At 33.3% G+C, this 26,767-nt stretch overlaps 1 protein-coding gene across 4 annotated transcripts in view; it reads right to left on the bottom strand.

Annotated features, from left to right (window-relative positions):
- Nucleotides 1-22,608: 22,608 nt before the first annotated feature.
- Nucleotides 22,609-26,767, bottom strand: part of LOC138304937 (serine-rich adhesin for platelets-like) — a 70,398-nt gene continuing 66,239 nt past the window's right edge. For all 4 annotated transcript variants that reach the window (XM_069245351.1, XM_069245352.1, XM_069245350.1 and 1 more), the window contains exons 11-12: nt 26,530-26,753; nt 22,609-26,088 (exon numbers count right to left, since the gene is read on the bottom strand). In XM_069245351.1, the coding sequence (XP_069101452.1) occupies nt 25,461-26,088; nt 26,530-26,753 (852 nt within the window). In that variant the 3' untranslated portion in view covers nt 22,609-25,460. The remainder of the gene's footprint in view (nt 26,089-26,529; nt 26,754-26,767) is intronic.

The raw sequence follows: 26,767 nt of genomic DNA, 5'->3' as shown, positions 1-26,767 counted from the left end.
AAAGAGCAGTGGGAAAATACCGTAGCTGAAACGCGAAACATCCGAAAGGTAGCCGGACGCCCTGCCACTAGAGCTGTGTCTGATCCCTGAAGATCGATCCTATCTTGAACGGTATAATATGAATTAAGCCCACTAATGAAATTTACGTTGGTATACTAGAATGGTTCATAATACGCCAGGGTCGTCAAAAAGTCCATGTATTGTCATCGTATGCGTTGATCATGGATCAGATTCCTCAAGAATATTCTCGTTGACGTGATCTACCACATTCAAACTAGAGAAGACCCCTCAGATAGCGTTTTTACTTTCTCGGATATTGAATACCCCTCTTGTTCAATAATATTTCGATAGGGTCATATGTCGACCCATTGAATCCCCGGGAGAAGTCTGACATCGAGAATAAAATTATATCAATTCGGCTCTGGTGTAGGCTAAGAGCTTTAAATTACGTCTTGCTATTGTCTCGTAAACGGTTTAAATGGAATTATGAAGTATAATCGATATAAAGAGTTACTCAAATTACGTTTATAATAGAATTGGATGACAAAAAAGACGTTCGCTTTCAAATCAGAACAGATATGAAGTCTTTCAATAACAGATTCATATTACAGAAATCATAACAATAGTTGAGCAAGACATTAGATTATTACAGTTTTCGACCACCTGCCATAACCTGAATCTGTCGAGTCTGTTAACCTTTGGTATATATTGTAGGGCGTAAGCACAATCAAACAAAAAGACAGACCATGTTGCAGACAGACTTCGAGTATAACAACGCCTGGCCTACTATCTTCACTACTCCGCTGTAGAGAATTTTAACGATATAACAGCCATGAAGTATCTGACTGTCAAAATATTAAAGGTTTGATATATTAAAACAGTCATGAAGTATCTGACTGTCATAATATCAAAATGTTTTGATTGAACTTACAGTATTTTGAAAATAGAACGATATCTTAATACATCTATCCTTTTAAAAGACACAATATGTCATAACATTATTATAACTACAATTATCTAGTGAAAGGTTACGGTAGTGGAGGTAGATTCTACATAATATTAAATGGATCAAATTGACAACACAGGAAGAATGAACGAAATGAAACATTAAAATTTTATTGAGAACGTTACCACTTTCATCGGTGATATGAAATCAAACCTGGTTTTGGGTTCCCTTGCTGATTATAATCATTTTACTTCAGATTTGTGTAGCGGAATACAAGTTGTTTTATTCAGAAAAAAATATGACGTTTCGCTCGGAACTATATGACGTCACAATCAATACCTGCCTGCAAGGGTAGATAGTTCTTTAATATTCAAAGACGAAATAGCACTTCCAAAGCCATATCTTCTCCTTCAGACGTCACATCCTGTCATAGATAACAACTTCGGCATAGAATTGGTAAACTTATCGATGTACTGCTGCTTCGGCCAAGGCATCAAAATGGCGGACAGGTTATCGGAAGCAAATTTTGCTTTTCTACAGAAGACAGCTCTGGTCACTCATGTACTATATTGATCTACATTTAATCTTAATGAAACTGAATCTAGTTTTAAAGATTTCTGCGACCATTTTTATGTTGAACTTTTAATGAAACAACATGGTGTGGAAATGAACTTATGAAGATGGCGTTGCGAGGTGTCACTTGAAGTGCTTCTGTTACGATGACATAATAAAGGGTCTCGTGTGATGGTGATGTACTAAACCCATTATGGCCTGGTTGTGAGGGTACTATTCCATCCCTCGACAATACTATGAGGCAAACGTGTCCTCTCAACCAGGCCATAATCGATAAAAAAATCAAAATGGATATTTCGACAATGATAACACAAAATCCAACGTCAATAAACAGGACGTTTGAAATTAGAAGCATGCTGTTCGACTAACTTGCTCCAAAGTCGTGCGTCACGTGTTCAAATGTCTACAAATTAAGAACTTGTTAGAGTGTCGTCCGTTCCTATAAGATGAACCTAATTATTCTTCTATGTCATCATAAACAGTAATATAATAAGCTACCTAATCAAAATAAAAGCGGATCTTTAAAAAAATCACTACTCCATAAGTCTTGTGGGTCATGTCTGTCATACATATATATATATATATAGAGAGAGAGAGAGAGAGGGACCAGACCCTGAAAGAAAGCAATGAACTTGTGTGTATACAAAATTATGAATAATGTATTTCCCAATACTGCAGATTTTCAAGGAAATATTTTTGTCATAATTCTGTGTTTACTCTAAATACATTTGTATATGTTTGCTGGTTGGACTGGAACGATGTTTTATAGTCGACGTTCTCGTTTTCATACCGAATTGAATTTATCAAGTAAATCGAAATATTACGCGTAGTTCAGTCTAAAAATAAAATTCAACATATGTAGTACAAATGTCGCTCTCGGAAATCCACTACGCTCTGTTTATAACATAGACCATAGGCTGATTAACTTGGGTAATCGTCGATGTACAAATTAAATTTCGGCTTATTTAAATCAAGCCCTAAATTCTTCCCGAACTACTTAAGATTATGAAAGATGAATTCGTTAGTGTGCGTAAAACAATTTATTTCAACGTTCAGGTATTAGAACCGTAAACACAAATCTGTCATGAACAATTTGGTGTATGGTTTATGAGTACAAGCGGCAGTAACCGTGACAGGTAAACATTAACTTCAATCGTCATCATAACATGTGACAAGTAAACAACATGCAATAAAATGAACCTCAAATGAGCCTTGCTTGCCTTATTGAACTGGTGCAGTGAGAAAAGTATACCCTTTTACACACAAGGTGCACTTAATCAAACTTAAGGAGCCTTCGCATCATAAATAACCATATAACAGGTAACACAGGTAGGGGATAATGTCTGATCGCACTTGGAGTCACCTAGGAGTGACGTGAAGGGATTGTAAAACAATCAGTATTGTTTGACATGATGAAATGAATTCTTATCGCGAGTGAAACTAAAACTATATCACCTATATTTAAATGTGCGAATCATCTCAAAATGTCTGTACTTTAAATCAGTTGTTTATGTTAAGTTATCAAGTGCGGTCCTTTTCATCAGCGCACCTGGAATATATTTCTCAATTGTTTTCATTATCCGATTTCATCTCTTGCAGCTCTGTATAAACAGTTCTTTGATGGTGTCAGTGTGCACCGGTGCTGTGCACCTGCAAACACACCAGAATTACAATATTTAAGGTGCAACTTCATTCATTCCTTGAACCTTTTTAACAATACATGTATATTCAAAAATGTTAATATTTGTGTCAAAAACACAGGGGAGTAGCATCATAATATCATGACTATTTTGAAAATATTTTAATTTGATGCTCTAGTATTGCTCTTACTAGACGTTGTAATATTCACATCCATTGACCCATTTGATTATTTGATCTAATGTGATTCAGTCCAGATTATTTTCGTTCTGTATCATCCGCTTAGCTTAGTAGTCTCATTCTTGATTGTCTGCTCTAAATTCTCCCTGACAAGATATAAGATACTACTAAGGTAATTAGTAAGTATTAATAATAAGAAACTACTAAAATAACAATAAAGCGGTAATGATAAGATATTACTAATTAAAAGTATTATTTTGACAGATAATATTATCGCGATCTACCAAGACTGCTATCACATTACGAATTGATCCTGTATTTAGTTGATACTTCAATGTTAAACATTATACCTTAACACATGTAATATGATATATGGTTTCTTCTTATATTTCAAATTTATGTTTTGCCTTTTCATTGCATTTAAATTTATCAATGTCGATAGCATGTAAAGCTATAATTATGATGCACCTTTATTTGTTTACGTTTCCAGATCTATCTGATAAAATTAAGTTCTGTTTCTGATATTCCTTGTGTAGTTTCGTGATTATTGAGTATTAAGTTGCAAACCAATGCATTTCCATAGAATAACCGTCCTTGAATAAGAAATCAATAACAGAAGACTGAAATTTTATACGGATATACCAAAAAACATGGAAATTGAATCCAAATTTGAAATGAAGATTTTTTTACACGCAAACTTACTGTTCCGCTACAAAAATCGCCATTGGGTTGTCATGATTTACAGCATTCGTTCGGAAGTCCGGTATCAGTCTCCGACTTCGTTTATTTGTTTTTTATTAAACAATTGAAAATTTAAGTAGTCGTGGCACGCGACCGTGCCATGTCCTGTCCACCCCTTGAAGTAATGGGTCAAGTTTTAGAATTAATACATTGTTGTCCTGGCTTTTGGTCACGCTAAAGTTCAGTTACATTCAATAAAAAATTGGATTTATCGTTTAAATTATCTCTCCTTTTAATATATGCAAGTAATTGAATATAAGTACATGGACAAAATAATTGTAATGATTAGATAAAAGTTTAAATATTTGATAGTCGTTCCTACTTAAAATGCTTTTACTTTCAAATATCGACGCTTAAGTTACCTTTCTTTCGTTGCTCATCTTTTCCGTTGACAATGCAGGGAGTGGGACGACTGTTTATTCATTTTCAGAAGCGGAGTCCTGATAGTCACTTTCATTGAGGTTGCGCTATAAAAATGTCAATTGTTCCAACAAAATACAATTTGACTAAGACGATTGTGCACACACCTCACGCATGCCCCTTGCATAAATTTAGAGATTTCTCCCATATGACTGAAGTTGTTAATAAAACATTTAGAAATATAACCACACCAAACCGTCCGGTATTATCTAGTTCTAATTCTGATCATTTCTTTCCAGTAATCACGAACATTACAAAATTGCATTTTAAAAACTAGTATCATCCCCATTGGAGACTTCAATTTGACTTGGGGATGACTGGACTTGTACTCGTATAGCGATAGTGAATGATGCTCACTATTCCGGGGATCCTGGTCCATACTTCCTTTTTCATTGTCATCCCTGGACAAAGGCATGGTAAAACTGAAGATTCTGTATGCGTAAACTGTTGAGACGGGTAGGTTGGTCATTTGATGTAAAATAACTTTTATTCTTCTCAAATCCAAAGGAGGACATACTCAAGTGTCTTTTTCCCTTTTTTTTAATTAAAATTGATATATTGGAATTAGGTTCTTACTAGATGTATTATTACCATTTTTCGTGTTTTTCGCAGTTTAGGTTTTTAAATTGTCAAGACTGATTTGGATCTACACCTCTTAGCTGTAGTGACGTCAAACACGGAGATAATATCTTTTTTAATTCTATGCCATAAGAATATTACGATTAACTCTATATACGCATCTTACTATTAAAGTTGTGGTGGGGGCTTGTGATTAAGCAGATTGTCAGTCGACAAAACTTTGCTTTCTTTATTCAATAGAATCCGATTTTATGGCGCCACCCAAAACAGTTAAAAGGAATAGCTGAAGGTAGCACGGTTGTCAAGATACGGGATTTGTGGACACACACACAGGGAAAGTAAACTGTAATTGCACAACTCGGGTAGAGAGAGACAATAAATTAGGTAAATATTAACCTGACATTGGTGGATTTATATTATCTGTCCAAACAATCGTAACAAAAAATATAGAATCTGTCGTTTAAGTTTTGTTTGTCGTTTTGCCTAACTTTCTGTCAATAGCAGAGGTCATCATAGGACATCTCTCTTGTAGGCTAGCAACGTGAATTCCTTGTTACTAAGGTTTTGGGAGACTGTGGTACATACACTTGTATTCCTAGGTACTAGGACTTTCTCAAAGAGGTGGCTCAATGGAAACTTAATACAAACCACTTTATCATCCTATATACAATATTTCGCCTCTTTGTTGGTTACAACCTAACAGGTATTCAACATCTTTTATAGATGCTCCACCGCTGACGAAAGGTATTGTTTCGCCAGCAAATACAGGAGCAGACGAATTAGTATTTTTTTCAGTTATATAAGTTACCTTCTTTACACCATTACTATCCTTGAAAAGTTTGAGCTTCTTATTTTACTTCAAGATAAAAATATAAAAAATGATAATTGCGTCCCGAAACAAAAATCCACGGCACTATGCCCTATATGCAATGAAGTACTTATTGCACGTATACCAAAAGCAAAATATGTATTTTTATGTTAATTAGACATATACATTTTTATATACGATTAAACAATAGCTATTGTTCAAGTGATGGATATCGTTTATGCTCTGTCGGCGGTGGAGCATCATTAAGTTTTGATTAATTATGTTTGTTCCTTTCAGGGCTCTGATATAAATGTTTCTGAAATCATTAAGCCTTGCTTCATTAAAGAAATCCGATTTAAATGACTTTAAAAAACGCATTGTAAATCTAATATCAATTCACCCGGACATCAAAATATATATTTATATATTACATTGATGTAAATATCGTTTGCATATGCTTAGAAAATTTCATATGTTCTCTCGGAGAATATGTTGCTTTAGTCGAGTATTTAAGATATCAAAATACCAAATTGCATCTCCAGTGAGTTGCCAATGATTTGCCTGGCATCGACTGCCGTTGGGATCCTTTTTTTCTTTCTGGAAATTATTAAATTAAAGTGGTAGACATATTAGAAGCACAGATAAAATTAAAAATACGCATTGCAAATATATTACATCAGAGCTCTTCAATTATCGTCTGAAGGACATCCGATATGTACAGTATCCCCGTGTAACGAATTCACTCTGCTGTCTCAATGTTTAACAGGTTCTTGTTCCGTAAATCCAATGTTGACATAGCATTTTCCCATGTTTACACTTATAAAAACACTAGTTTAATGGTTATTTAAAAGGGATATAAAAAGTCAGTCTCTCGTAAAACCCTAAAGGTCATTTGGATTATAGTGTTCAAACACCGATAAAAATTTCCTTCTTTGTGGGAAAGCAATTTATATACACAATGGCAAGGTTATAAATACATCTATTGATAATGATAATAAATCATTTCGAGTTATAGTTTAACTACAATTTTATTTTTACAGGTTCGATGTAATCAACCTTCATATTGAAGTTATGTGTGACATATTTCCTTTGGTAACAGTCACACAAGGAAGTTTTTGTCTGAATCCAGAGTACTGACTAAATGTACTGGAATAAAACTGCCATAAATGTATACAATCTTACATCTTATAGTTGACCTACATAATTTAGGTTAATCTATAAATAAAACAATATACATAACAACATGAGTTTGTTGATATTATTTTCAATTATATCAAATTTTCGATCTAGGTCACAGTTTGAAACAAGATTTGATAGCATATTTTCAATGATACTATACCGTATACCGATCGATAACTATCGCATGACCCTTGTCATGCTATCAATTGGAATCTTAACAGACTTAAGAAGATATTTTTGTCGTTTTATTTAAAACTCGAGTAGTGATGCTGAAAAGAGAGGTTCCGATATCACTTATAGCACTACTTTTTCCTCACTGAGTTTACATCTTCCAAATTCAAATTAAATAATGTCCTATTTATTTAGCAAGCTTTTTTCTCGTTTCCTTGTTAACTTTTGATCTGCTCGTCTGTTGTGAATTTTTTTTTTCTTAGCTGCGTTTTTGTTTTGTTATTTATTTATTATTATTTTTTTTTTTTTTTTTTTTGTTGGTTTTTTTTTTTGTCTCTAAAAGACGATACTAGAATTGTTTAATAATATCTGTGCCAGTCTTTGATGAAGAAAAATATGATCGACCAACAGTTCTCAGGTCCTGTGCATATGATATTGAGGGCAATTAGTATTGAATATCGAACACCTTAACCACTTGGCCAACGCGGTCACCACAAGAAACAAAACACCAAACAAAAATATACATGTTTGTGTTTGAACACCTGAGTTCACAATTGGGGTCACATTATCAAAATAACCTAATATTTGACCAATATAGCTAGGTCAAAGTTCATCTTTGCTTCATTTGCTTTATTTGCGAATCATCTTACAGTCCGATGCGTTATAACAAAGACCAACAATGTTTTCACAGGCAAAATTAAATAGTAAAATCATTTGAACGATTTAAAAATAACGGATAGAAATATATTTTCATTCCTGGTTTACCGATGTATGATTCATTTGTTCATATCGTACTCTATCGGAAATAGTTTTCCCTGAGTCATTGCCTTGTGAAACTGAACACCATGTTTTATAGATGCTATCAAACTGATGTTGCACGCTTATGCAAGCACGATGAATAATCATGTAACGCTTTCAATGAGTTTACAAATCTTTGAGCAAAGGAAATATTTCTACTGGAACGTGATACCTCTTTTATACCTTAACTACATACGTAATTAAAGAAACGAATGACCCCTGTTTAATATATCGTAACCCGGTTCATTGATTGCACAAACAAAAAAACTCGTTAACAACAAGGTCACGTGATCTAATATTGTGATTACATCAACATGTTAAATTTCGACTTGACATTAAACAAATTCTTCTAGGGTGTAATTGCTAACTTGTTTTTTGTGTTCCTTTCAAGAATTTATAGAAATATATCAACATATAAAATTTCAAGTTGATGTTAGATCTATTCTTCTGGGATGTAGTTCAGAACACTTTTCATTTTTGTTATCCTTTTTTTTAAATCTAAAAAAATAGATGATTAGTTTAAACATATTTTATTGACATAAAATGACAAAAGGATAAGTCATTAAGTTTTACCAACTTATATGCGACTTCTCCTGAAATATAGAAAATTTTTTAAATCTAAAAAAATAGATGATAAATTGTTGTTTTTTATTTCTTATTTTTGAAGATTTTTTTTATATTACATGATCCATACATGAGGATCCATAAACATCACATCCACGTACACTCTCGTACAAAAACGATCCTTTTAATCCCTTTTTCTACCCACTGTTTTTGTAATAGATGCGGGTAAATAAATAGGATAAATTGATGATCGCTTGGTGCGTCGACACTAAAACCTGTGTTATTGTACTTGTTTGTATTTATACGTTGGGGTTACTGTAGTTCCTTTGTGTAATAGATTGTATTTACTGAGACGCACAATACAGAATTCGAGAGTTGAATATTTAGGTGAAATCCTTCTCTTAATTGTGGTTCAAAGTTTTCATACCAATTCGAATCATTTCATTTCATTATCAAAATATATCATGCACTGATTGAATCCTATTACATAAACTTTTTTGTTTGTCCTAAAATTGTGTCTTCTGACTACTTTGATAAAATCTATTTAACCTTGTATTTATCTTATATAATACCTGATGAAATACGCTGCAGAGGTATTTTTGTTTTTTAAGGAGGACCTTGAATGAATAAAGGGTTCGATTCATGAAATCGCTTATTCAATAACCAATTTTGCAATTTCTCGATGCGTTTGCATGTTAAATGCACATCAGCTCATTTTACTGTCATTAAACAAACTCGTGATTAAAATTCTTTGTTAGATTATAAAACTGTTTAAGGATTTTTCACATACACTAACATTATCGTTGAAATAATTCAATAGAATTAAAGATGGAAAATTCAATCTTATGCTCTAATAAGTCTCCGTTTTACACACACAATTCAATCAATAAAGGACATTTACACGCCACGTCGGGTTACAAAGAACATTTGTAAAATCACAGACACATTTTCGTATTTCAATGTGACCTCAGTGTGATTTACGTCATGATGTATTCATCAAGTTCCGCGCCAGATCAACACCCCGAAATAATTCGACAGATGTCTTTATACCAATTCAAAACAAAGCAGACTTTTTTTATTATTATTTATATACATTTAAATATTGAAAATATTTTATTATCAGGTTGTTTGTAAATGATATTCAAGCCCGCGTCATCAGACATTGTGTATTTTAAAAATCGATTATTATCCTTCCCCTTGGTGGTCTTGTTTAGCTAATTACAAAAGGTCAGCCTTTTTCTCCAACTAAACACATATTTCTTCTATTTTTCTTTTTATTTGGGTTTCATTGAGAACACATAGACAGATTGCAGAGCTCTGGTGACCTAAATGACCGGTATTTAAAGCGTTCAATCTGCCGTCTCAATCGAACCGGAAAGTGCCGAAGGTATCGTCCAAATCGAGACGGAAAGTGCCGAAGGTTTACGATTGCCGTCGTCTGTCATCCCTTTTTTTTTAAATCAGTACCAATGATTAGTACTGCGGTTTTGTTTAAAGCATCTTGGGGAAGTGTAAACAATTCTAACATTCTCAGTGACACTGTTAAATCATTACTACTATTATAACTATTAAATATGGCTTTCGCTTCATTTGCATACAATTGAAGTTACCGAAATCAAAATCAAGCTTAATATCACCTTCTTAAATGAAACTCCGGTAAGTGACAATGGTTATTTCGTCTTTGCATATTACAGGACTCGTCCCCTTGCGGCGAGGTATCTGTTGTTACGTCATTATTTTGTGAGCGCAATTCACGTCGATTCTCCGAAAACTATGACGGTATGCTCGTAAATACTTGACGTCTCAAGCAATACCTATCCACAAAGGGAAGATAATTCTGTAACATACAAATACAGAATAAGTTATTAGATGTTTAATCCAATGCTTTATAACACGAATGTATGAGATGTTATGTAAACAAAAGTACAGTGTACGTAGATTTTATATTCCTACATGCATCGGATGATACATTTATATACTGGCAATGCACTTATTTCGCCGTGATCAAATTCTAGCGAAAAAAATGAAGTTAGCTCACTCATATATTTTGCACATTTGTTATAGTGATTTAATCTACAATATCAGCAAAGTCTAATCAGCACAATCACATTTCAATAAAGCGTGTATGTTGTGAAAGTTTCTAAAATACGATTAAATCTTACCTCTGAACTATGCATGTTTGCAGTACTCTGCGGTTCCGATGTTTTACTATAAACAGAAAGATCGAAAGGGTACTCGACCATTGTTAATGCTTCAGTAAAACCAACCTCAGATACTACATATTTGCAACTAGCTTCTTTTTATGTATTATGGTCTGGTTTCGAGGGCACTATCACCTCAAAGAATAGTGGAGGGATGGGAATGGGATAGTACTATGAGGCAATAGTGACCACTAAACAAGTTTATCTGCCAGTAGTTAAATCGGTCAGTATATGGGACAGTTGCAGGATAAAACCAGTGTTTTGTCACATGATGTACTAATGACATTCATAATGTTCTTCCTATTTTACCACGAAGTACATGTGCGTAAGCAACACAATTTTCAAATAACCGATAATGATTTAATTATACTGAAGATTTTGAAATCTATTCTAGGCCTTGTCAGCGATGCAATGACTCAAAGAACAATAAAGACCAATAAAAACAAGAAAATAATGCAAAGATGGATAAACTGATAAAATGCCCAATGAATAGATTGGGAATTTACGAAAATATTATTTATGTAACTGTTGGTTAATTTCATGATTGTCAAATTTTTATGTTTTAAATGAGTTTATTAGGTGAAGTCATAAGAAATGGAGGTTGCGTTATGTTTGAAAATAAAACGGAGAACATGTATTCAGGACAATATAACTGTTCGAGATTTTCAAAGCGTAGCGGGCAGCAGTGTATACACAGTTTACCTAAGCCAATTCTGTTTTCTGCTTTTTGGTGTCATATTGTAGAACAAATCAACATGAAAATAAAATTGATTTCCTTTTCACTAAATTCAATCCGTACGCAGTATACCCAAACCAATTCTGTGTTTTGCCTTTTGGTGTCATATTGTAGAACGACTCAACATGAAAATAAAATTATTTCCTTTTCACTAAATTCAATCGTAGGCGAGGTAATCGGAGCATTAACATAAAATCATTGAAATAAACATTTAATTGTTTCACCGACAGGTTTCAGGACAGTTATCCGTAGAACAAAGTGCAGTGAAATGTGAACAGGAAAAAGCCTTCACGTTGGTAAAAAATGCAAATTCTTTATTTCATCGTGAAATGTTTTGACGTCATTGTCACAAAGGCTGTAAAAGGGTGGACGTTTGTTGTCACGAAAGGCATAGAGAGCTGTGTCACGCTTTATAAAGCCATTTATTTACGCGGTTATTTTGTGACAGAAATATAACACCGTATTGATTTAGGAAGATGCTTCATAATTTTATGTCAGGTAAAACAAGTTTATATATGTGTCTTAATACAAGGTCAGCATATCGTGCGTTTGATTGGGATGGTCGCGAAGTTATGACTACGTTCTTGACACTTGCTTATGAACTTTTTATTGTCTAAATTATAAGTGACAATGTATATTACAATTATAAGTCATAATGTCGCCTTTATTACCCAGGTAAAGCATTTAATATACTTATTTGAAGGTGTTGAGCGTTATGGTCCCATCACCAACGAAAGACGGAAGAAAAATACATTCATAATGTCATAAACTCACATTTTTGTGATCCAGAAAGTGTTTTATCAAAGGACGTTTGATTTAAACATATTTTATTTGCATATTTACAAATGAGATCAAAGGACGTCGTTGGTATCTGTCAAATAAGTATGTGCTGCTGCCGTTTTTTTACTTATGAAACAACATATATCTTTGTGAATCTAAACGCTTTTGTATATATTAACTTCTCCTGTTAATAATCAATGTTATATTGAAAAACGTATGTCAGGAAAATAGGAAAATTATACGTTCTCAGTTCTCATTTCTGATAATGCCAGTAACAGAGGAAACATTAACAAACACCGGGGTTCGAGAAATACAGATCGATGAAAACTAATGGATAGTTTTACGGTCGATATATGTTTTTTTAGCGAAATTTGGTCAACCTTATTCGGCACTGCTTGCATTTTCATGTATATCTGTTGAGATTACCAGTCCCGATTTCTCGAGAAAAAAACCCACCTTAAGTCAAAAACTGACTTAAGCCATAAATTTTCATACAAGTTACATAAGGAATAAAACATTAGTTTTGACTGAAGTCTGCACTTTTGTTTCGAAAAATTGGGCCAGAATATCCTTTTATATTGACTTCTGCTAAAGTATTGACTTAATATTTTGTATAAGAAAAAAGTGCATGTGTCAAAACGCATTATACTGTGGAGCACCTGAGACTAATCATGTTTAGAACAAAACTCGATCTCTCCTCTCTTTTGGTTTGAAAACCTTTGTACAAATCTATATGTGTTTATACCCGTCTTTGTTTTATTTCGTGAACGTTTGTAATACTGAATCATTGCTTATATTTGCGGGATATCGTATTATACTTCGTATTATACACGTTCAAATCAATTTCCACTTATTTGAATACACAAAAAATGAACAAGGTAAAGCAAAAATCACTAAGAAAGTTTGACCTTATATCTTTAAGGAAAACATATCTCGACCATCTGTATTTCTTGAACCCTGATGCTGTGAAATGTTTTGTTTGTTATTTGCATGATCAGAAATGAGAACTGATCATGAGAACTTGTAGTTTTCTCTTAGGCCTATTTGAATACACAAAAAGGAAAATCTGAATAGATATAAATCTGTATGACTTATTATTTTTGTTATAAATTAACGATGTGTGAATAATTCTCCCTGCGATTTAGTATCAAAGAAAAACATCGCGAAAAAAATAACAACAGACAGTATGTTATTTAAAAAATCCCTAGAACAAATATAGGATTCTTTACTACCAACGAAAATGTAGAAACTAACATGTTAGATCCACAATCAAGACATCATAAAATGTGAAATCGTGCGACATACATTTTTAAAAGCATTTAGATAATAGGCATATTTTTACATGATTTGTTTATATCATAAAAATGCACATATTTAAAATTATACACAAACGCATAAAATGGTTATGTGATTATATTTTAATTATTGCATGTTGATGAAATAACAGCTAACTACATAAAAATGTAAGCCAAATCCGATAACAAGGTTACCAGATTCAAGATTCATTTTGCGTCGTTCCTGGTTTGTATATGTCTGATAAATTACTCCACACGATATCTTTGAACTGCACGGACATTGCCGTATGAACCTTTTGGAACTCTATATAACCATTTAATAGCATTACATTTCTCGTATACATGGTAATTATTTTAATAAGCAAACATAATAAGGGTAGTGGCCAGCAGATAAGAAGAAATAACCTTCGATGTAAATAGCAGGCATTCTATAAAAATGATTTCTCGTCAATGAAAATATGTCCGTATTAGTTGACTGGACGTACTTGACCACATAATGACCTTACCATACTGCCATACATGTTATAGATAATACTGCGTGGATAATAAATTAGTCTTGGTATGACGGTCTGTAGTTATACTAGAGCTTTAATTAGATGGACCACTGATAGCTAATCAACTGGCAAATTAGTTCCAAAAGGTCATTGTATTCCAAAGGAGTGACATAGTTTTGAATATATAAGCTTACTCTAAAAACCCTATTTTAATTCCGGGGGGATTTTTTTTCTCTATTTTATCATGCTCGTGAATCTTTCATTGTTCTTATTTTAATTTTTAATATTGTTATTTATTTAATTTTTTTTTTTTTGTTTATCGCTTCTGCTTAATGCACACAATAATTACATGTACATTGTTTTCAAATGAGAATGTTTATATCAATCTAGCTTGCGATTGCTTATTGTTGAATGTCAGACCCGTTTTCTTATCATGTACCAATTTACTTAACAGATTAATGCGACTTGGAAATATTATGTTTCGTATTGTTCTGTGAAGCCAGATAAAATCAAATGTTATTTCTGCTTGATATTCTCCTCAACAGTATACGTTTGTAATAATGGATTGACTTAAACTTGACCGATATTCTTATGTACAGTGTCGTCAATGAAACAAATAACGCTCACTCTCTAGGAGCTCCTTATTCAAAATATTGTATACTACCTCGTGAGTCTTCGTTTATAACTTCGCTTGCGTAATACTTTTCGTTGTAAAATCGTCGGCAACATTAAATAATATGTTTTTTTTCTGTTTGAAATAATTCTCCGTTCATTTACATTTGTTCTCTTAATGATTCCATGATTACTTTTGATTGTCAAAATCGAAATGCATGTTACCTATCAGATCTTGAAAAACGATATTGAAATCGATTCATAATTACTTCTATTATGACAAAATTCACTAATAGCCGGCAAACATGGATCATGGTAGCTTGTCTCCGCGTCGGTCTCAGCGTCCCACTTCAAGGCTCGAAAGCGTTGGCCAACAGTGGGAATGATTACTGTATCGTTGTTAAATTTCGCGGGTGTAAAATTTCGCGATTTATTGTTTGGAACTTTTTCACGGGAATTTATTTTCGTGAATTATCTTCTTATTTTCTCATTTTTCATCTATCATTCATTTTTGATGAATTTCGCGAGGTATTAAATTTCGCGAATTTGGATCGATTCACCAATATAGCGAAATTAAAAACCCCGCGAATATTAGCAACTATATCGTATATGTTCAAAGGTATGCATGCAACGCCAATAATTGTTTCTTAGGTTCAATTTTACCCCCATTTTGGTATAAGGGATCTTTACTCCATTCTATATATTATAACAAACAAGGCTTTATAATAAGTAAAGATTATTGATTGTATTTCTGTCATCTATTATAAGAACGCATGACATCATTCACTTCAAGAATGTGGATTAATATCTTTTATGCACTTTCAACATAGTATATCACATTACCATACAGTAAATAGTTTAGGTCATTTATCGTAATACTACATGTATATGTATTTATTTATTAAAAGAAAGGAAAATATTTTATATCTTTTGTATGCAATTTCAACATGATAAAGTTGCAGCTTCGTACTGTATATGTTTTAGTGCATTTACCGTAATATCAGATTGATTTATTTATTTATTTATTTACTTATTTATCATTTTAGCGTAGTTACCGTGCGATCTGTCACCATCAGGTGTGTAATTAAATACTGTTTAACACACCATGTGGTTAAGACTATGTATGGGGTGGTCTCCTTTTATACACACCGAGGCTGAACGTTCAAAAGTTCGTCTAACCTTTAATTAGCTAGCTGATTTACTTTTGCACCAAGCGTCTACATATGCGGATCGGCTAATTCTATATGGGGAAAGCAAAAACGTTCTTTCGCTCAATTTACAATTTGGAATATTGTTTCTAGCATGGGGGTAAACATTTAAAATTGATTGGAGATAGCAGGGTCGTTTAGCATGCTGTTGTGGTCGATGTCACATCACACGTAACGTAACAAAATAAAAAAACAAAATAATTGGCATTTTAAAAACCACAGAACTTAAATAGAGAACAAGATGAATGACTTTGTACGTTATTGTTACGATGAGCTTATGACTTCTATAGACATGTACTAAGTATATAGACCAATGAGTCCATGGTTCTGATACTAATTATCTTTGAAATATACGCAAAACTTGCATATAGAATGAAAACAGTAAGGATATGTTTTAATTTAAACATTGATTTCTTAGTTTAGGTTTACATAACACGTGATCCTTTTGATGTAAGGGTCAAAGGTGGCACATTGAAATTCAGTATTCTCTGCCCTTTTAAAAGAAACGATAAGAAGCACGTGGTTTGGGACCTTTTTGGTTCCCAAATCCAATATTTAATTTTTTAGCTGTTGTATTTGAAATATCTAGTACATCCCTGATTCATTCAATTATAATGGTACTATTTCAAATTTTGCATCTTGACAATTGAACAATTGATAAGCAAAAATTGCTTATACTGCAAAATTTTCATAATCCCATAAGCGATACCTGCTTAGGCTGGTAACCATAGAATAGCAACTAAATTTGCAATGACACACAGCTATCATACCAGTTTGATCAGGGATGTACTCGATATTTCAAACTCAACAATATTGCTTTGACAGTTAGGGAGCTAAAATGGCACAAACCATACTTAGAGTGGGTTCTGTTTTGTTTTCCGTGTCGCACCAGATCATTCAAGTACATTTTCCCTTCAGTAGACCTACATCAGTGACGAGCTTTGGTTTATATTTTAGACGCAGCCACATTGATAGTTACCAATGATAGGATGTAATGGCCTATTTCATAGCTTAAGCTCACTGAAATATCCTATCAAAGACACTAAGAGGATACATTAGGCGAATCAGTCGCGATAATATATATATTATGCTGAATAATTGTCTCGGCTAGAGGACAAAACACAAAATATTAGTCATTCATAATACTAGTCTATTCAACGACATGGACATAAAAAAGAATATAGAAAAAATAAATATTTACAAATTGCGAGCATGAAAGAGGAACGGTCAGTACAATTCGTACGCTTTTCCTCCATTTTTTTTTTTTTTTTTTTTTGAAAATAATTTCCCTTGGGTCTATGTGCCCAAACTACTTCCATAATTGTACAAATCTAACCTATTTCACTTGGGCAATTTATTTTCATGTCCTTATCCGCTTACCGCCTATTTATACCGGACGAGATAGACGAACCTACCGACTGAGCTAAGGAAGCAGAAACCGCCAACTGGGCGTCAGAGACTGTGTACAAACCACATCAATCCATCATTTTTCCTCTGAATTGCAGGTAACTGTTAAAATATTATTATGGCAGCATTTTTTGTAAGACAAAAGACAAATTGCTGAAAATATTCGATGTCGTATGTCAAAACAATCATCATTTTATCTTTTGAATCCTTTGTAGTTTCTACTAGATAACTATTTCAATGTATGATTTTCAACTTTCAAGTTTGGTTTATGGTTGAAAGAAAAATGACAATGTAAAAGCTTGCGATTATCATTTTAATGTATTCATAGGCTCGAGTGATGAACATTTTATTTTGCATTGCCCTTTAATACAATAGATATTTTTTTGTTTTTGTTAAATAGCTATTCCGTTTTTAGTTTTTTTTTATTCATGTTTATTTAATATAATTTCATTTTATATAAAAATATACGTGCCATAGACATTTATTTTAAAAGGGGTTCGTATTGATGCTAAATCATTTTGTTTTCGATGTTAATAAATCAATTGTCATAGGCACTGCATTTCGCCAACTATACGAAATCTATATGTACAATGAAGTATATTAATTGATACTTATTATTTTGAATGTTTTACCGAGTCGAGCATGATTTTCATACAATAGAACAATGTCATTGTAACAATAACCCTGTCAGGACGTAGGTAAGTCCCTAGTGACATGATTAGTACCCAATGTTGGGGACAGTCACCTGTCAGCGGAAAAATTAGCAAATGAATGAACGTGTAGGCGATATAAACCCCCGCAAAGATGTTCAGTTAAGCATTCAGTATCAATGCGGCGAATCCTTTGTTAAAACAATATATACAGTGGCATGAATAGATGATTTGAAAGAACATGCCGGAAGCTAATCAATTTTGCATTAAACCTGAATATAAAATAGATTAGGAGTTTGCGCAAAATTGTTCACACGGATCGATGACGTATATCACATGTTAAAATAATCACGTCGAATACTTCCGGTATTTATCATGAAGTGGACAAACTATCTAGAATTTTACTTTTCCTTCTTCCGGAATATAATTTAAAGATTAGTTCAATTTTCATAGTGTTCATTTACCGTCAAGCCCTACTAGGGTGACTAATGTATCAAACCAATGTCAGGAAGTTCGGCTTTTAATCCGGATTCTCAATGTTCAGATTCGACCTATTTTGTTAATAGATTTAAATGGGGGGTGGAAGTTAGAAAGCACATGGCAGACCACAGCTACACGACCAATTGGTCTTTTCATATTACTTTTTTGGCTTATTAAACATTTTGGAATTCAAAATGTAATAGAAAAACTTTTAAGAGTGTAGCACATCTTTTTCAGTGACATTTTCTCATTGATGCATATTCAGTGGGTGGACACCGAATGTTTCATTATACTGTTACATGTTTTATAAAGACATATAAAGGAATGAGTTGACTTGAATGAACATCCCTCCCTATTCATCTATTGAACTTTGTTATATTTTACCAAATATAGTAAATATATCAATTACAAATCAAAAAATAATTTCATATGAAAGAAACGTCTACGCTATAGTTATAGCAATTATTATGCTTTAAAATCCGAGACTAAAATAATTGGCAGGTTTTTTAAAACCACGATTGAAGTTTGATCGGCACGGACTGAACCTCTATTCGGCCCATATACTATGTACTTGTTTGACATAACTTTGGCCTAATTAACTTGAGTGCGGCCTGCGGTATAAATTAAAAGCAAACACGGTGAGATTATTCCGGATGTATGACTTCGGTTTCCCTGTGGTCTCTTTTACCTTACACTCATCGAAAAGAACAAAGCTATGGTATTTCAAATCAAAGAATCACAGGTCAATAACTTTTCTGAAAACTTCAACCTATGTCAAATTAATAAAACATTTCGTTTACACTGGGCCAGATCATAATAGAACACCGAAGTCAATTTTGGGGGTTTGACCAGAAAAATAATAATTTCATCTTGAACGTTTAAGTACCATTTGTGATAAGTTTCGAAGGAGTGTGGGTTGATAATGTCTTTTTTTTGATGAAAATAAATCCATTTTCGTATAACAATATTTTGCTTTGAATTTCTTTTTTTTCATTAAATGATTGTTGAAATAGGACAATGACTTTCAAAACGAGTGCTTGCGAATGATCAATATTTATTTCGTTCATGACATAAAAGAAATAATAACATACAGCGTCAGCATTAACATAACACCAAATATGAAAAACAGTTTCGTACAGAACAGTTTAGCAACAAAACTAATTTGAAGATATCTTAATGATGGCGACGGAAAAATAAATCAACGTTTTGAAAACGAAATCGAATTCGAAAAAAAAATCTTTAATACGTGTCAAAAGTTAACGGAACTCTACGTTTTAATATACATAATTTATAAAATTTGATAATTTTATATCACATAAATATAAATTTACAATAATTTTTTTCAAGCTTCAAAATAAGAATAAGTCCATAAGAATTTAACGTCTACACAAGTAGACCTTGCAAGGTACTGTCTTATTTGGCACCTGTAATGTTACAATGGTACGATATTATATTTTTCTTTATGATAATGATGATACGTTTTTGCACCAAAGCGAAGAAGACCAGTTTGTGATGAATAGGGTTTATGCAATGTATAACCATTCAGGCCTGATCGAGACACACTCCATACAAATGTCAGTCAATCACAGATGGTTTAAACTGAAATCAATCAAAATTTCGATCTATCTCAATAACATCATCAAATATGGGGTATTTGTAGAAAATGAGTGGCTGTCATAGAAACCAAAAACTTAAAGTATATATTACAGGGTTTATATCATAAGTGAAAATATATAAATATCGTGCAGCTGACCGTCGGTTATAATACCTCCCCAGGCAAATTTGGTAATGGCTCCTTGCCAGAGGCGATATATTGATAAAATGTCTAGTTATTGAATTAGTTTTATCTAACTCACTGAACAAATGTGAGCACCGACAGATCTCATGGACACTGAGTCTTCCTCGTGTAAATAGAAGTAAATTTCTCGTCGGTAATGTCCTTATTTTCTTTGAATTTACTATAGACTGTGTTGACACATGTGTTATATAGGTATTCAGTGTAGTTTGAATTTGTTCTATGTTCATGTTAAAATTATTAAAAAAAATCAAGACTGGAAATATGCATTTTATCATCATGCTTTAATTTCGTTATATAAAACGTCCCCAATTTCTGAGATATCTTATCTCGGTTATTTTTTGGTACCATATTGTCAATGCACAGAAACATTTAAACGCCACTGTCATTAGAAGAATTTACTTTCGACTTTTACAGAATTGATTCAAAATATATGCCAATATGCAATTACATTTTCGGATATAATCAATCGGAAGGCCATCGAGGTTCTCTTTATTGTTTATACCGGGTCAGGTTTTATGCACCGTTATCCGGTACACCTCTCGAATTACATACGGTGTCATGCTCTGGGTTGTTCCAAATGGAATTCATTTTGTTCCGTCAGACATTCTATTATACGCCTGGGTGACCAGATTTGATTCGACGCTCGCAAATAACAAAGGATTATTGGTAGACTCAAATACATAATTGAAAAACATATAAAAGTGATCAATTTTTGACACGGAATGTTTATTTTATTGCATTTTAATATCTTCATAGCGTTTTAAATGACTACAAAATCAACATTTGGCGTACCGTCATTAAACATTATGCTGAAATTTGGCCTCACAATTCTAAACAAGCGGTCAAGCGTAAGAAGGTAATGGTAACATATCAAATGACCGTATTTGGAGGCTTTAAAAACATTCTTATTTATGATATATAAAGTGCACGCTGAAACAGTCACCCCTAAAAACAACTTCACATGCTAGTTCGCTGAATATATGAGAGACTCACAATAACATCTTGAATTTCATATACAGCTTTTGATGAATTTGATTGAAAATATCGACATCTTTTGTATCATATTCTTCAGAAAACCGTCTTAATTATTTTGTGTGTTTAGACTGGATTATTTTCGATAATACTGTTACCAAATAGCAAAAGCATTACAATGTTTATACTACATAGAATTCAAAAGAAGATATTATAATATAAATCCTCAGATGCCGCAGAAATATTGGTTTGTATTGTCGTATAACTTCAAAACGGATGTCAGCAGGTTAGCCATATTCTGCCGATATAATCAGAATCAGGGTTATAAGTAGTTTTTTTTTTTAATTATTGTAACTTTAAGGGAGAAGTTGCCATCAAATTAAGCCGAAAGAGACAAGTTAAATTGTACAAGAAAAGTTGTAGCTGACTGTAAAATGTTTAAGTCGAAATGGGAATTCGAATTCAAGATACATTGGTGAATTGCCTATTCAGCAACTATGGACAAAATGACATCATTAAATAAGAAACTAAATTATTATTTATAATTAGAATCGATATTAGAAATTCAATTTTCGATTATTGCTCAAAACACAGAGACCCGTTTACATATATACAGAATGCAATCGGCATTAATTATCTCGTTCACTTACTTGATCATTTTACCCCTAAAGAAAACATAAAGATTGAAAGATAGCCATGGTAACCATGTCTTTAAAGTTAACCATGTTTTACCAAAAATTGTATTTTTCATCAAATGTTTTGCGATAACAGTATCAAGTCGTAAACAGTACTCCAGGAAGTTAATGATAATCATAAATTTTGGGAAAGATGAGCAAAAACGCTGAAACGCTCAAAACAATTGGAGCTTTGATAGCGTCAAATATGTCAAACGCTGTTAAACACCTTGAACGTCTAATCAGACAAAGTCCATTAATTATCTAAATAGTTACGTTGTAGGTATGAATCCTGAAGAATGCCATTTGAAATTTCTTCTGAGTATTTTTATTATCATTAAGTCCGTACAGGTTTTATTCTTGTTTAACGTTCTAGTTGCATTGCATTTCGAATAAGCCAAGTTCTCCTTCTTGATGTAGTGAGTAAGAGACCCCGTGTGGGGACATTTGTTTATATTATTGAAGACTGATCCCAAGGCCTCAACCTTGGTAGCCTTCAGATTTATAACATGTCTGGGGTATTAAATGTTTTCTTCTTTCTCATCTGACCCAGATACATGGATGCACGGTGCGTGTCGTTTATGAAGCATGCTCTTACTCTCTGACGACGCCTGGTTCAAAACCGTCCCTATAGAATATGTTCTCCTTAGTTTAAATAACACTATATACTATATTGCTCATAAGATAATAACAGACGTCATATGTCAATTTTACACAAAATAATGTTTATTAAAGCAACAACATAATTTAATATTATAAATATAATTTATGTACAATAAATAATATGCTTAAATATCTAACGCATGTATCACAGTTTATCTTTGTATCCTGAATAATTTTTAGTCATCTTCATTGCAATAACCTGAATAAATTCACGCCTTTGAGTCATCCTGATTGCGACACCGAAATAAAGGTATTTCAGTACGGCGGTACGTACTACAAATACCCTAGTCCGTCGCAAATCTTTATGGAATTCAATTCCTTGTAATAGTGATGGTATCAAACATTTAAGAAACAGTGATAATGCTGAAATGACTAAAGATTATATCGGGAACGCAATTTTCTCTCTTAACATTCAACTTTAAAAGAAATAACTCATACAGATGTCCCAACAACAAAGATGCACCAAATATGGTTATAAATAATTAAAAGCCAATCATTCGTTTTCATGGATATTTTGATTGCATTTTTTTTCGTGCTACAATTTGATTGCAAGATTTACATAAAATACTGTATATTGTTTGCATATTTCCGACATATTAATTTCTAGAGAAATTTCTACAAGGCATTTGTCTTCATCTTATTTTAAAAATCACCTAATGGTAAGAGATAGATACGGATCCAAATTCAACAAATTGGACGGAAACTTGGTAAAATGGACGGATATGTAAGTCTTAAAATGGTATATTTACGAATTTAAGTTATTCCTAATCAAAGCCATTATTGTTCTTTTCATGTCAACATCGATAACGAAAGTAATGGGACCATTAAACTAGAAAACAATATTCTGTACATGCAATTTACAAAGTTATCTGTCATTGCGGTAAGGTATTGATTGTGACGTCATGTGTTTGCGGGCGTAGCAACGATTTTTTTTCGGGGAAAACTACGTGAATTGCGCCCATAAAATAATGACGTCACAATTGAAACCTACCGCAAAGGAGCCAACTCTGTAATATGCGAAGACCGAATAACAACAAGTGGGGGTATATATGAAAGCAAAACATTATGTTTAGACTCCAAACAGAAAGTACACATTAGATTCAATAATTTGATTATGAATTTTATCCAAAAAAAGGATAAACGAGGTATATGTTTTGAGCATGCAAACAATAGTGAATTGTTATGAAATATACATATGTAAGTGCCAATATGTTTATTGATTGATTTGATAACACACGTGACAGAAAAATAACAATGAATGTTTGCATTTCTCTTCTCTTACGATGGAGATTAATTATTTGTTTCTCTCTTAAATGAATAATCATTTCATTTGCACTATTTTTTTAATCAATTAATCAAATAGATCTTACATAATAATAAATTAACAATATAATCACTTTTGAGTAAAAGAAACATTCATCAAAATAAATATTTCACTGTTGCATCAATGATGAAACATAACAATAGCATTTAATCTAAACTGCAAAATCACCTTTAACGACACAAAACATCGTCAGATAATGAAGAAAAAATTGAACAATACTGAATTGGTATTATCTTTAACGGTTTGTTCCCTGATACTCCATACGGCATACATTGTTGAGAACTCTTTCCACTTTTGCCTTGTTATACCAAGTACACCATGCCCGTTACTGTGTAGTTGCTACAATCCGTGGGATTTTTTAATTTCGAGAAATTCGCCGATTCCCTCAAATTTGCAAAATTGAATACCTTGCGATATCTTTTTTTTCAAAACAAACACGGTTTTACAAATCATGTACTGTGAATTGAATACTTTCAACTGCTTTGAGGATCATTAGCGAAAATAAACTCCCGCGAATAAGTTCTCGGCGATAAATCACAAAATTTTAAACCCGCAAAATTTAACAATTATTCAGTAGCACTGCGCGACCTCAAATCTTTATACAAGTATGCAAGTGAACAAATATGAACAGTAAGAAATCAGATGAAATAACATGGCACCAAATACGCACAGGCGCAAAAACGTTCGACTTTCACATTCTTGCGATAATTGTTTAGCACTTTGATATCAGATATAACAGTAATAAATACGCACACATTCGCAACAATCATTCCAATCTTTTACATCTTATGGCATCTAGCACGTGAAAATATATATGATTTCTGGAAATTAACGAATACTTAAAGCATTACAATCAGTGTATTTTCAGCTGATATGTAGCCCGACTACAGCGCTTTACTTATCAGTAATTAATACAACTGCTCAAGACGCACCCGATTTAGAAAGCATGATTTTTCTTAATCATCCATTTTTTTGATGTAAAAATATACTAGAAAAATACAAATGCTTTGTCGAGATGATGATGATGATGATGATGATGATGATAATGATGATCAAGACTAGGTCTACAGCAAGAAAATGATTATACAATGAGCACACTTCTATTTATAAAACATCATCTCTTAGCTATAGTTAATCATCTGGAAGGGAATGCGATACTATGGAAGGAACCCATCGCGGGTCCAAGGCCTCTAAATAACCAAACAGGCGTTCTTAATATCAAAGTACCCTATATGAAATCAATATCTATCAACGTATCCAAAAAGAAAACACATTACTTTACCATACCGTATCTGCTTTTAGACTTTTTCACGCAGATGCAAGTTGTCGCTATCGGAGTTCAGTCAATATATTAGCATTCATTCATGACTATTGTTCACAGACTGAACAGCCTGTCCTATGTATTTCATACATATTTTGTCACCAAGCATGTTTGTTTACCTGCAGTGGTGTGTAGCTGTCAGAGAACTGTTTTTCTGTATTTTATACTCCTAACACAGTGTGCGCTTTAAAGCAAGTGTTCAAGACAAATCACCTGAACCGTTCGCAAGAAGAGCACACAATAATGTTTCATAATAATTCGTCTGTGTATTCGATTCGATACTGAAACACAGGCACATCAACCTCATCTTCAAGCACATGTCCAAGAAGTGTGAAGTAATAGTTGCCCTCCCTGGGCAAGGATATATGGAACGTTTCCGCGTTTTCATTGTCTCTGATTTCTTCGTCAATGCAATCCACCAAGGCGTCGGAGTCGATCTCTGGGCCGGGGCCGGAGTAATCCAGTTGAGGAATAACTGCAACATTCTGCAATAGCACAGTGATGCTGAGTTTACCGTCATAAGTTCTGATCACGGCTTTCATATTAAGAGGTCGGATGTTGAAGTGAAACATCGCTGGCCATGTCTTCACCGTTTGTTCGAATCCGTCTAGAGATATCGGGTTATTCATTAAATGCCATTTTTTCTCTTTTGGGAAGTGAGATAAGATAAGTTCATCGGGTGATGTTAGAAAGTAGTGATCCATGAAGAACTTCTCACGTCGAGCTCCGTACGCTGGATCAACAAATCTGTATTGGCCATCGATGTGAATTGCGTTCCATGTATGTTGACACTTGGAAGTCTGAACAGTGTTTCCAGGCAAGAAATCTTTGTTCTTTACGTAACCGTCTATCTTTTCACACTTCAGCCCTGATGCCCTGCAGGAGAAAAAATAAGAATACATTAGGCAAATGCACTAAATGTGTAAAAGCAAATACAGTATGGTATGGTAAATGTTCTATTAAGCATTGTCATTCATTGATATTAGTGTGGCGGGAGTGGACTGGGTTGATCTTCAATGCCCAGCAGTAGAAAATTCGGCTAGTGTTCGGAGGTCCCAGGTTCGAATCCTGGTCTGGCCGCTACATTTCTCGTCTGATTTTACATTCACACCTTTGATTGCAGATCCCAAGCACGAACGGTTTTGATGTTAGGCAAACTTTCATTGGAAAAAAAAAACCCATACTCTGAATGATTTTATTCCAGAATTTATTAACATTAACAGAATAACATTGGCTAATACATCGCTTAAATGTTCAAAGCCTTTTTAGGAGTAAATTAAATACTCATATGAATCGTATTAAACAATATTTACTTACTTGCACAAGTCAATATAGAGCTGAGCGTAGGATATTTTCTTGTCCACAAGCTGTTTTAATTTCCCTGAAGGGGTGTTCTTGCCTTTGCTAGACCTGGCATATTTGGCGATACCTAGGTTTGTAAGCCAGTAGTACAGCGCATGCGCCTTGTGCTGCTGTGACGTCAGACCCTTAGTAATGGCGGCAGCCAAACTCTTCATATCATTATGTAAGTCAGCATTTACCTGGAAGAAAAGTA

This window comes from Argopecten irradians, chromosome 12 (assembly GCF_041381155.1).
Source record: "Argopecten irradians isolate NY chromosome 12, Ai_NY, whole genome shotgun sequence".
Classification (NCBI taxonomy): domain Eukaryota; kingdom Metazoa; phylum Mollusca; class Bivalvia; order Pectinida; family Pectinidae; genus Argopecten; species Argopecten irradians.
The sequence above is the reverse complement of the archived record's forward strand: the minus strand, read 5'-3'. Positions and strand labels throughout refer to the sequence as shown.